The sequence below is a fragment of the Acomys russatus genome, chromosome 27 (assembly GCF_903995435.1).
Source record: "Acomys russatus chromosome 27, mAcoRus1.1, whole genome shotgun sequence".
NCBI classification, from domain to species: domain Eukaryota; kingdom Metazoa; phylum Chordata; class Mammalia; order Rodentia; family Muridae; genus Acomys; species Acomys russatus.
Window position 1 is genome coordinate 9,873,893 of NC_067163.1, and position 13,349 is coordinate 9,887,241.

The window sequence follows — 13,349 nt, forward strand, 5'->3', positions numbered from 1 at the left end:
TAAGCACTGCTACCAACTGGAGAGAAATAACAGCCTGCCTCCTTCCAAGCAGGGGTGGCTTTGGCCAGATATAACCTCTCAGGCTTCCTGGTGACACAATGAAGGCATGTACCAGTAGGGAGAGGAGGAGTTTTGTCATTTCCTGGCAGAAGAAACCACAGAACCCATTCAGTAAAGCAGCTTCAGCCTGATGTGCGAATCCATGGGACCTGAACTGTGACTGTATGTAACAGGAGATGACTAGCCAATCCGGGTGCTCTCTCCACTTACACAATTCGCATCATGCAAGTGGAGCATCCCAGAACTTAAGAGCAAGTTCAAGACAGCAAATATCTGGTTCTAATTAAAGAGAAAGGAGAGCCTGGGGAGGCTGCGTCTCCCAGGTGCAGCCTTGGCTTTAACACCTCATGTCAGCATCTTTTAAAAGATAGAGAGGCATGCTGCTGGGAGCTGTCCACTATTATCTTTGAGGCATCTCTCCATCTTTATCAGCTTCGTGTGTGGCTCTAAGGACTCAGGGTACGTCTAGCATCTCTGTGACTGTAGGTCATGCCCAGGTAGGCTAAGAAATTCTGACATCTATGGCAGGCGACCAATAGTAAGGTGAGCCAATGAGAACAGGTAGCCATTTATTTTCCAAACTCCTGAGCATTGCCCTATCCGAAAGCATTTATCTGAAGCCCCAGGCTATACCTGGATCAGAACACAAACTCTACTAAATTCAACCCACCTACTGTGAGAATTGCTCTGCGGGACACCAAAAAGTGACAAAAGGAAAAAGATGGACAGAACAGGCAAAACTGGAAACGCTTGAGCTCTCCCGAGAGACAGGATGAAGTGGCGGAGAGAAAAGACTTTTATTCCAAATTGGTGTGGTAGTTAACTTGGAAACAGCCAAGTACAGCTAATTTTGGGTGTCTGAGTGATGTCACAGAGGGACAGGTGTCACTTAAGAAAATCAAAGTGAGGATGGTTGATTCTTGCCAGATCAAACTTGTCATCTTCCATTTGAATCGGTATTCCATTAAGTGTAGTAATAATGCACATTATATTAAAGGCAAACGGACATTCCAAAAAGATATCCATGTGCCAGCAATTCAAGGTATTTTCTGAGGTCTTACAGAGAATGGAAATCACAGCAAGGCTTGGCGTGGGGGCTGGAACGCATTTCTTCTGGTTTTGCTTTTCTTTCTGGACGTGCGTGTCATTTTCCAACTATATATTGTCAGTCCTCAAATGGAGTTTTCCATGTGTCAGTAACAAGTTACTCTGACTTGATAATTGTCCTTTTTGTCACTAAACCAAAAATATAGAATGATGTGTGCCTCCCAGTGAAATTACTATAGCCGTTGGCACAATGGTAACAAATAGGTTCACAGGCTTGTGTGTAGAAGGCCTAGAAGAAGTTCCATGTCAAAATATAAAATGACTAATATCAATGTGCACATGATTGCTATCGGCTAGGACTCATGAATCCAGGACATAGAAAATGTAAATAAAGTACCTCGTATCCTTTAGAGCTATTCTGTATTCCAAAGTGGGGAGTGCCAGGGTCTGGGCAGGCAGTGTGTGCTGGATCTGCAATTCACAATTAAAAATAAATTATCATGCCTTTATTGAAAAATCCTGCAAATTTAGAAAATGTTTTCAAATGCATATGATATTTTATACAAATTGTTGAAGTAAGTGGCTGCCTTTATCTCCTCTGAAATCCTTGATGCTTCATCAATTTTAAGTAGATTTGCATATTCACATCTAATCTGCATATTTGCATCTATTTGAGAATAGCCCATTCTTCCTCACTCTCTGGTGTAAGTCCCTCTGCTGACAGACACTTGTTCCTGAATATTCAAGTCTCTCCAACTGTTTTCTACTCTGATCTTTTGGTTTGTACAGATTTACTGGTCATCACAGATACTGCACACATTTACTGTATTTACTGTACTGCACACATTTATTGGCCATTACGGTTGTTCACCCATATTAGTCCCTATATTTTAGATAAAATTTTCAAAATGAAAAGCACATATACTATCCCAGTGGAAGCTTCCAGAAGCTCCTGGAAATCCATCAGAGTATTTTCCAAATACATGGAATGTAAGCAAAGAAATGGCTACACTGTAGCTGACTCCAGTTGCCTGTACAAAATAACACAGATCCTGCTTGAAAGGTTTTTTAAATTTTTTCCCTAGATGTACTGAGAAATCTGAACAAGGAAGACACTGTGAATACAAAGCTATTTACCATACAGAACTTAAAGCCAAGTGGCAGGAAATATTCCCAGAGCCAGAAATACAAAGTTTTATGGAAAATATTTCTAATATTACCTTTAGTTTTAGGTATAAACAATTTGATTTCCTAGAAAATTGCCCAAGCTCAAGTTATTAAATACTTTACTGTAAACTTGCACAAGAGTCTCAGTAAAAGCTGGGGGTCGGGGAGGGGGTTGCTAGGGGATGGGGATAATTGCATCCTTCAGCACTCTCCTTCCCCAGTGACAAAGGTGTAAGCTGACTGACAGAGCATCTGACAGGGCATCTTTCCTATCAGAGCTGGAACACTTCCATAGATGACATCTTCCCACCCCACCCCCCACTTAGAGATGTAACACTTCCCATTGGGCAAACCTTTCCCCTCAGAGCTGCAATGCCTCCACTGGGAAAGCCTTTCCCTTTAGAGCCCTAACACAAGGACACCGTGTATGAATGACACAGTCACAACCTCCACACTAATGTGTCCTCATTGTACAGCCCCCCCCCCCACACACACACCCTCAGCTGTGACAGTGCATTACCGATACAAGTGGGCTGGACCCCACTCCATGTGCCATCGGCCTGGCAGGTTCTCCTGGAGGAACCCACTAACACAAATGGGGGTTTGCATTGGATGAAGACCTCAGACTTAAAGGTGAAACTTTTTCCACTGAGCCGTCCCTCTGCCGGAGTGCCAGGATCACCACAGAACACAGCTGGGGAGAGAAACAGGCCGTGTCAGCATGCAACATGTCTGAGCTAAGGCTAGTGTATTAATCCTCATGGGCTCCTATGGGATTGTCCAGTGTTTGCAGTAAACCAGCACATTCCTAAGGAGAAGGCACAGCGATGGCTAATGATATGGTGATGGCTAACTATGTTTGAAAGGTTTTAAATCTCTGTGCTTAAGAGAGCTATAAAGGGAAAATCAGACCTTCAACTGTTAAGGGCTATTAAGGGTTAAAATCTTTTACTACCTTTCCTGCTTCTGTAAATAAGCTTTGCAGGATCTGACCTTCTGCTTGCAAGAAAAATTGTAACTTTGTATTGTTTGCTATAATAAACTCCTGACTGAAGTGGCTGGATACTCACTCTCTGGAATCCTTGGACCGGGCATGTGTAGACCTGGCCTTTGTATCTGAATAAAAGCCAACTTGTTACAACGTATTAATGGTGAGACTCTGAAGGACTCCCGACACATAAGAGCACCTACTTTTGGATGCCTGTGCTCAAGTTTATACACTCTGACCGCTGTTACACATCACTATGCTGCTGGAAGGGCTCCTTGAGTGTCTGGGATCACAGGACTCATATCGCCGTAGGACTTACGCAGGCACTGAGGGACTTCTCCTTTCCACACTCCACGCCCTTCACAGGACAGGATGGCCGAGTGGGAGAGCTGGTAGCCGTCCACACAGCTGTAGCTTATGCTGGCGCCCCATCGGAAGTCTGATCCCTCCACCTTCCCGTTTGGCACCAGCGGAGGCTGACCGCACAGGACAGCTGTTGCCAAGAACAAACAGGCCAAACATTGATTGACGTGGCAGCAGGGCTATATATGCCCACCCCCAGCCCCGCCTACCACATCTTTTACAGTGGCTCTTATCACAGCTCTAAGGACAGTTTGTGCCATCGCACTCACCCTAGATCTCACCGTGGATCACACAACCACAGCACCTAAGAGAGTGCTCGGACACCTGTACCCATGTCCCTAAACCACATCTCCCACTGTGCCTCCTGTCATGGCTTCCCCCTGAATTGCTAAAGCCTTTTTAAACACAATAACTACTGACAAAACAGTAACATCATGAGAGTTTTTCTCCAGTTATTTCTTTCTTAGCCCAGATAGAGAGTGTAAAAGTAACAATGAAGTAAAGACACAAGGTAGTACAGGATAAAACAGGATCAAATAACCTGTGCTGGTCACAGACACAGCCAAAGAAAGAAAATTCCTAACTTTATCATTCTATTCCTGATATTAAGAGCAAATCTAAGGAGGACTTGGTCACGTGACATCAGTAAGGCTTCAAATTTATGTTACAGATGGTAAGACTTTCTCCTGGTATCCACAATTTATTTATTTAGAGACAGGATAGAGTTTGCTCCCTAATGTTCATTCATTTATGGATAAGAATTTTCTAAAGATTTTAATTACTTGTATTTTTGTGTGACTATGAGCAGATGGGTGCAGGTATCTGAGGAAACCAGAGGTGTTGGATCCCTTGGAGCTGGAGTCATGTGTGGCTGCAAAGCCCCAATATGGGTGCTAGAAACCAAACTTGGCTCTTCTACAAGAGCAATGCACTCTTTTAGGCACTGGACCCTACCACCACCACACACTCCAAATAACTTGAAAAAAAAAAAAACAAAAACTAGTTTATAAGTGGTTGAGTATGCTTCTGTGAAATGACACTCAGTAGGGTTTTATTAGTTTTAGAGTTCAGTATCTATTTTCTGGGATAGGCCAAAGGCAAAGCAAGAACATTGATTGGGTCATTGTGTGGTGATGGCTTGTAGGTCCAGCCTTCCCAGACTCCAGACCTTATTATAAAATGGGAAAGTCCCCCAAGCAACATGTGAAAATTCACTCTGAAGATGAGAGCTTCCTGAGTTGGGAATCAATGGCACCTTGAGTGGCAGCAGGCAGCAAGGGAGGCCATGCCTGCAAGTGTTTATACCCACGCATGCCAGCTCAAGGGGGAGGGAAGCACATGTCAGCACACAGCAGCCGCCATATGCATTTAGCAGGAGGAAGAGGGCCCAGGCTCTGACACTCAACCTTCTGTTCATTTAGTCATTTGCTCGGCAAATATTCCTGAGAACTTGTCAGAGCTGATTGGGGGAACATATGTGTACACCTGAGGACCATCCCAGAAACGCTGTAGGTGGGAATAGGAGGAACACCAGGGCTCAAAGCATGTGAGCAGTGGGGAAAGGCCAAGAAGAGTCAGAGCTGGGGCGGGGAATATCAAGAAGCATCACGGTGCTAACTAGAGTATGACGGGTGCTACTTCAAGGGGACACAGTCCAGAGAAGCAGCGGAGTGTGGAGTCAGCTGCAAAGTGCCAGTACCCATTCATTCATTGATGCCTGTCACAAAGCAAATGTGATGCTGAGTCATCAATGAAGTAGAAGACAAAAAAAAAAAAAAAAAAAAAAAAAAAAAAAAAGGATGTGAACCCCTTAGACACATCGGGAAGAACAGAGTGACCCAATGATGTGTCCTGTCAGAGGGGTGGAGAAACGAGCTGTGGGCATCAAGGACTTAGGACGCCTCACTACAAATTTATGAGCTCAGGAGCCCTTCAGAGACGCAGCTGACAGTGTCTTTCCTGAGACCATCTCAGGGCCTCACCTCCCATTCTTCCCATTCTTATTACGCCTTTGTTCTCAATCAGGTCAGGAGAATGCCACATGTCTATGCATGGCCACCGTAGCTTCCTAGCATTAGCCTTTCTTTCCCCTCTCGTCCCACTCCTCCAGGTCAGCAAATAGGAGAACACAGTGCAATGCTTCATCTTCTGCTTATGGCAAGTCCTGACCCAAGCAGATCGCCGGTGTTCCCAGGACTCTCAGCCCCACTTCCCTGTGACCACCCCATCTGGCCAGAGGCTGCCCCTTCTCCGAGTGTTGGACTATATAAGCTACAACCTTCCTGAGCCTTCTCAGTATGTGCCCATCTTCCCTCTTTATATCTGACCCTCAGAACATTCCAGCGCTGATCTTTGACCTGTATCCTGCCATGGCCAGATGACCAGCTGGTGTACCTTGTGCCTCTACATTCCTCAAACTAAACTCACCATCAAGTCACACATGCACCAGGACCACCAGCAGCTTATTTCCCGAGAGCCTCCAAAGTTCCCATATCTAGAGCAGCAATTCTCAACCTGTGGGTTGTGACCCAAAGTGGGAGTCAAATGACCTTTTCACAGGGTTTGCCAAAGACCATCAGAAAGCACAGATATTTACATTACAGCTCTTAACAGTAGCAAAATCACAGTTAGGACGTAGCAACAAAAATAATGTTATGGTTGGGGGCTCATTACCACATGAGGTTGTATAGTGAAGGATCGCAGCATTGGGGAGGTGGAGAATCACTGCTTTAGAGATAGGGCGAGTCACCTGGACCTCACCTTCCCCACTCAGGGATTCTAGGCTTAAGCCATTCACTTTACCCCTCCATGACTCAGTTTCCCCACCTATTAAACTGTTACCAATGAGTCAGGAAAATACAGTGAGTGGATATTTACAAATAGGTTGAGAAGAATTCCCGAGATACCTGGCTGCTGAAACAGCATCGTAAAGCACAAAATAAACACACCACAAGCCTGTAAAGACTGGGTCCACAATGCCAAATAAATGGTGGCGCACACCTTTGCAGAGGGGCCGGCTCTGATTCCAGGTACCATCTTTGGTGCAGCGGATCGTGGGTGATGCTGGGGGCTCCATCAGGTAGCCAGGGTTACATTGATAGCTCACGGTCTTGTTGAAAGTGAAGTCTGTCCCAAACTGGATGCCATTGGGCAGTGTGCCAGGATCCCCACAACTGATGACTAAGAGGCAGGTAGCAGAAAATAGAGATGCAAATTATCATGACAAGAACCAAACTCTGAGTGCTGCTCTTCTGAGAGACAGCAGGCAACCAGAGAGGTGCCCAGCCCAAGGGCAGAGACTCTTCCGACCTGCAGCCAAGAAGCTGTGTATGGAATTGTTAATTGCAGCCCTATTGCTAGGTGGCAGTACAGATGCCACACTTTGCTGTTCCTGATCTGGATATACCCATAGCTACAGACAAGAAAGAACAGCTTATTTCTTTTTAAACTTGGTGGTCTGGAGCTAGAGAGGCCTTGCCTTTCTCTACCATTCTTCCTTCATTACATCAGTTAAATAGCTTTCAGCTATATATGTTAAAGAAGCAGAAACTTTTGTTTTCTGTTTTTCGAGACAGGGTTTCTCTGTGTAGCCTTGGCTGTTCTCGACTCACTTTGTAGACCAGGCTGGCCTCGAACTTACAGAGATCTGCCTGCCTCTGCCACCCGAGTGCTGAGATTACAGGCACGTACCACTTCGCCCAGCTAAGAAGCAGAATCTTAAAGTATCACACCGGACGATTTTAAAGAATCAATATATTTGGAAACTCCACTGTCTCTCAATTGATGGGCTGCATGCCCCCTCCCCCAACCCTTGCCTTCACCTGACCGGGTACTGACTTGTACAGTCAGGGGCTGTGCCTGTCCACGTCCCATTGGCTGTGCAGTGCCGAGTCATGAGCCCAGAGGTCTTGTAGCCTTCCCAGCAGGCGTAGATGACAGAGCTGGAGAAGAGGATACCATCGCTGCTCAGGACCATCCCATTGGTGGGCGTGCCCGGGTTTCCACAGGACACAGCTGTGAGGAAGCAGATGGTGACCCACAGAGGAGTAAGTCAGGACTAAAGCCTAAGACAGGGGAGGCCAAGGAGGATGGGTTCCTTATAGCAAATGTGGGAATACTTATACAGAATAAATTCAGCCTCTGTCGTAGCTGACCCTCAGATTTATTTGTGATTGGCCATGAATGTTAGAACTATACTTTCACATCTTTTCTGATCAAAACACTATTTAAAACACCAAAAATCCAACACTTTACTACTTTAACCTTGAAAGTACCTTTAAGCAAGGTAAACTAGCAAGAATTTTAAGAAGTATTATATGACATTAGAGCTCAAACGCATCTTCCTTCATAGCATTATTTATTTGTTGGAAATCTGGAAAAATATAGCTGCATGTTATATCCCTCAGAGAGATCACTTGGGACTCAGAGAGTATCTCAGGACTGTAAGTGACTGTACCTGTTGGGGAGTGGTCTCCCTCATGTTATCAAATCTATCCACAATGTATAACTGGTTGGCCCAAGATGTCATTTTGCATTGTTCTCAAAACTATCTTAATGCCTCCTATGGGCACTGAGACCTCAGGGCAATAGAGCAGGACTCTTATTCTCTGTGTGTACCTTAGCCATCATACAGAGGACACACCCACTTCTGCTGCAGACAGGCCACAGTGATGGCTTTAATGTTGAATGTTTTGTCATTTTTATTTGAGACCATCATCAGAATAATTGTTGTATTTTGACTTTGCCCCATTACAATGATGTGACAGAGAAGACAGTAAGTCATGAGATAATTATGGGAGAGTAATAAAGAGAGTACAGCATGAAACCCTCTGAAGGCAGTCAGCACACTAGAAAACATTCTTTCATATTCAGTTGTTCCACGTTCAAAGCTAGTCCAAAGAGCAAAGAAAGATACTTTTCTTTTAAAATATGGAAGAAAGCAGTAATTCTTATTTCATGCAGAATATCCATATATGCTCAAGTTGAGTTGATTTTTGATTGTAAAACAAAGTAAACATGTCAGTGCTCCTCTGCCTGTGTCTGTGTTAGTCATAACTAATCAATAATAGCCCTCTTTCAGTACGCGTTTCTTTAGCGTCATGTCATAGCTACTTTGTGGTTAGTTGTGCAAATAGAAAGTCTCTCAAAAAGAAAAAATTTAAAAAGGGATCACATGGAGTCCAAACCAGAACCTAAGTCACTGACAAAGGATGACCATGACACTTCTACCTGACCACATTCGCTAAGGTAACCATGTGTACTGCTTTCCAAGTCACCGATGCAAGACCAAATTAATCAGCTTATTGGTGAGAATCATTCAATTTATCATATAAGCAAATATATGTTAATGAGTTTCTCCAACAATGATGATTTCTGAACACTGAGACATTTCCTTTTAAATATTGCATTTTATAAAGACAGACTTATAATTAGATTTCTTTCTTTCTTTTCTATTTAACAGCTAGAAACACATCCATTGCCTGTCATACCAGTGAAATACAGGCAGAAAGCAGTGCCAGCCTGTGTTTTTGGAGAGACACTGATAACTTATGACAGATGAGGCTGTGATATTAAAAAATATAGGTTCTATTTTAGTTTCTAAAAAACAATGATACTTTGTAAATTATAACTTAAGACCTCACTATATTCTGTTTCTAGGGTTATTTTGTTTGTTTATTTAAAATGCATCTTCTACCTCATATTTTGACCATGTGACTTGTTCTGCTAAGATACAATTTTGTCTAACTTAATTCACAGCAAAATGTAACTAATTCTAAGCATTTTATTGTTTAGTGTCAGCAGAGCCCACCTAGGATTTTGCACTAGACAGATGGCTAGTTGCACTGTACTGAACTCTGAGAAATTTTTGCTAAATTAATTTATATAGACAATAGTTTCAAACTCTACATGTAATGTAATTAACTGTAAAAGATGTAAGATAAGATACCCCCAATTGCTATAATGTGTGGAATGTCACATGTTCTACCTATAAGTGGCAATGACAAGACAGCATGTAGCTCAGGTTATCTCCGTCGATGCTGCACTTTTATTGCTTTGGTTGAAATTATGAGAAAGCGATAAAGATTTGTTCAGTGCAACTTAAATCAAATGCCATCACCATTGTGAAGCAACTTCCTGAGCAAGGTCCTTGGAAGCATTTGCTAATGAGACTGTGGTCAAGAGAACCCATTGCTAACCAAAGCCAAGGTAATGTAATAGAAATCTACAGGTATGTGTTATTAAACTATCATCAGTATATAAGTCATTTGGTCTTTATATGAAAGTTTTTAAAGGTTTTCTTTCCTGACTCATGAGTTCCTTTTACAGTTCATCCCAGTTTCCCATTGTGGGTGTAAGGTTTTCAGTAGATTAAGAAACAGCAAGGGAACTGGTGCCTGAAGCCTTGCTTAAGACTTCTAAGAGATTCAGTCCCCAGTGGTGACAGTGCAAGAGCTTCTTCAAGTTCTTCAAATTATATAGAAAATATTTTATCCACACAGAAATACCGCAGCATAATCTTTTGAGACCCAAAATCTGAGATAGGCTTACATGCATATCTGCTAGTTAAAGGGATATCTGCCTACATTCTGATGCTGTTTTCTGAACTTCAAGCACATTGTTATAAAGCACTTTTCAGTTCTTCTTTGCCTAAGGCAGACTTGGGAGACACCTGGTCTGTTACTATAAAGGATTCGTGGTGCCCCCTGTTGACAGGTGGACCATCCCTGCTTCCTACTGAAATCAGATGTATTCACTCCAACATGCCACACAGATTATAACTCTGGATTGCTTTGCAGCCCCTGTGCATGAAGGCACCAGCAGAGTGGAACCTGAGGGGACAGAAGTGCTCCTAGGCTACAGAGATCCTGTCTGACTGAGTTGCTTCTCCTCACTGTCCTGCAGCCTCCTTCCTACACCTTCAGGATCCATACAACAAGGAACCAGTCACAGGCTAGTGTCAGTTTAGAAACCTGCCTTTGTGTGATAAACATCCAAATGCTAAGACCCAGCGTGGGTATCTCTAAGATTCACTCATAACTTTTTCTGATGCTCTGAAAACTTTTGGGAGAAGGGTTAAAAGCCATCTAGAGGCCCCTCAGGATGGTCCCGGCCACTTTAGGATGAGCCAGTGGTTTGAAGAGTTGGGAGGGCTGCGGGGTTTAAATCACTCACCTTCACACACAGGCTGTACTCCTGACCACGACCCATTCACCAGGCACGTGCGCTCTGCGGAGCCCCGCAGCTGGTGGCCCATCTCACAGGAGAAGCGCAAAAGGCTCTTTGTCTTAAACTCATCCCCAAGACGAGACCCATGTGCAGGGGTCCCTGGATCACCACAAAATCCAGGACTATTTCCTATGGAGAACAAAACACAGGGAATGCATGACTTGTTTAAACAGAGTTGTTTCCTGTAAAACTTCAAAGGCTTCTTTTTTTTTTAATTTTTTAAAATTAATTTATTCTTGTTACATCTCAATGTTTATCCCATCCCTTGTATCCTCCCATTCTTCCCTCCCTCCCATTTTTCCATTATTCCCCTTCCCTATGACTGTTCCTGAGGGGGATTACCTCCCCCTGTATATGCTCATAGGGTATCAAGTCTCTTCTTGGTAACCTGCTGTCCTTCCTCTGAGTGCCACCAGGTCTCCCCCTCCAGGGGACATGAGAAAGTCATATCCCACTCTCCACTCAACTCTGGAGAATGTCAAAGGCTTCTTAAGTATGCTTTTAACATGGGCAATGCTTCTGTAGCATCTGGAAAGAAGGATTTTCATCATCATACTTCCTAACAGGGAAGAAACCTAAGACACTGGTTCTCTGTCATTAAAATAAAAATATGGCTAATGAGGAAATAGGATTCTTTGGGGAGAAGTGAAACATTGATGGGTGATTGCAGCAGCATCTCAGGACAGTGATGGAGCACCAAGAGAAAAATAGGGGCTCAGCTGTACCAGCTACACAGGAACATAAAGGTGTCTATTTGTCGCAGTTACATCTAAGTATTACATATTACCTAAAAAGCACACTTAGAAAAATTAAGGATGAAGTTGACTATGGATACTAGAGGTGAGAATGTAGGGAAGTAGAGAGGAAGCTTATAATAGATTCAACCAAGGCAAACAAGAGTTCTAGCAGGAAAATAAGGGGTCCCTGCTGAAGGAAATGGTAAGAGATGGGCTTGTGAGGATGGGGCACGTGCTGCTGCAGATTCCTATGATGGGAACCAGGGATAACGACAGAGATGATGGAGAGGATGTACAGATCTATGAGAATTGGTTTAGTGACATGGGTGAGGATAAAATGATGATGATCTATGTGGTGGACACCAGTGATAATGGTGAGGAGGATGCTGATCATGACTTATGTGACGTGGACAAGTGATAGACTAATGGTGCTGATGATGGAGATAGTGGTGGTCTATGTAATGGGGAACAGGGATGATGGTGAAGATGATGTTGATCTATGGGAAAGGGCCAAAGGTTGTGGTGAAGATGTCAATGTTGGTGACTCCTGTGGTGGGGCCAGAGATGATGGTGCTCATCTATACTAGCGATATAGTTTGAATCATTACAAACATGTATATAATTGTCAAATATTCTGGGCATAGGGCTCCTCACCTGAACAATGGGGAAGGGCTCCACTCCAATGACTGTCTTCTTGGCAGACTCTCGTGCTGTTGCCTGTGAGGATCTGGCTCCCTTTGCAGGAGTACTGAACTATGGCTCCAAACGTAAACACTTCTCCAGTTAGAACAGCATTAGGAGGGACTCCAGGGTGCCCACATGATATAGCTGAGGATAAGATTAGAATAAATGAGGACATATGTTTTGCATAGTAAGGCTTCCACGCAGATCTCCCAAGTATTACCCATTAAGGAACAGGACTTAACTATGTCCTCTCAAGGTAAGAAATGGCTGCTGTCAGATGGCTCCTTCATATTTAGCTACTGAAGAAAAGAAAGGTTGCGAGTTTTGTTTTGTTTTGTTTTGTTTTACTTAAGAGACCTTTGCTTAAAAGTTGAAATTTACATGTCAGCCCTCAAGGAGAAAAGCACCTGCCCAACTTTATCTGTCTGGCTCTAATTGTATTCCATATGAGCAGAGTGGGGAATTTCTTTCAAATGAAAAGCCATATGAGTCCACCAGAACTATTTTCATTACTTTGTCAGTTAACATGATAATCATATACTTTGCTTGGAGACAAGATTATATTGAATTTACTTAATTAAGCTCATCTGTCTAGGAAAACCAGTCTAGTGAGGATTCTTTTAGTGGGTTGTGATCTAAGATGTGTAAGTAAAAATAACAAATGAAAAAACAACTCCCCTCCAACATAGTCCTAAAAAAAATCATCTCTGTATTTTCATTCTGATCCTTAAAATTATGCCAATCCAAGTTCATAATCTATTGTAAACACCATTCAGGATCCGGATGAATAGAATCCTGAGTACTGAAATCTCTATCTCCATTTCCTCCTCATTTTCTAATACAGTGAGGGACAGATCCACTACAATGCTTCATGCAAATAAGGAGCTGGATGGGAGCTACCAGGGACTTATTCAAACACACAGGTTCAATATCCAAGACTAACTCCATTTGCTTACTAGCAAACTCAGGAGTGATGTGGACCAGAGAAGAGGAGCTGGAGCTGGAAGGTAGAGCCTTCCCTGGGGTCACATTAGGTCCCATTATCTGTGTAGCATTCAGTGCGGACCCACGTTTCA

The 13,349-nt window shown here is 43.3% G+C and overlaps 1 protein-coding gene across 1 annotated transcript in view; it reads right to left on the reverse strand.

Annotated features, from left to right (window-relative positions):
• Window positions 1–13,349, reverse strand: part of Csmd1 (CUB and Sushi multiple domains 1) — a 1,555,368-nt gene that overhangs the window by 19,401 nt on the left and 1,522,618 nt on the right. The window contains exons 56-62 of the mRNA XM_051170014.1: window positions 12,244–12,417; window positions 10,799–10,981; window positions 7,463–7,639; window positions 6,626–6,805; window positions 3,582–3,755; window positions 2,795–2,968; window positions 1,505–1,578 (exon numbers count right to left, since the gene is read on the reverse strand). Coding sequence (XP_051025971.1) covers window positions 1,505–1,578; window positions 2,795–2,968; window positions 3,582–3,755; window positions 6,626–6,805; window positions 7,463–7,639; window positions 10,799–10,981; window positions 12,244–12,417 — 1,136 coding nt within the window. The remainder of the gene's footprint in view (window positions 1–1,504; window positions 1,579–2,794; window positions 2,969–3,581; window positions 3,756–6,625; window positions 6,806–7,462; window positions 7,640–10,798; window positions 10,982–12,243; window positions 12,418–13,349) is intronic.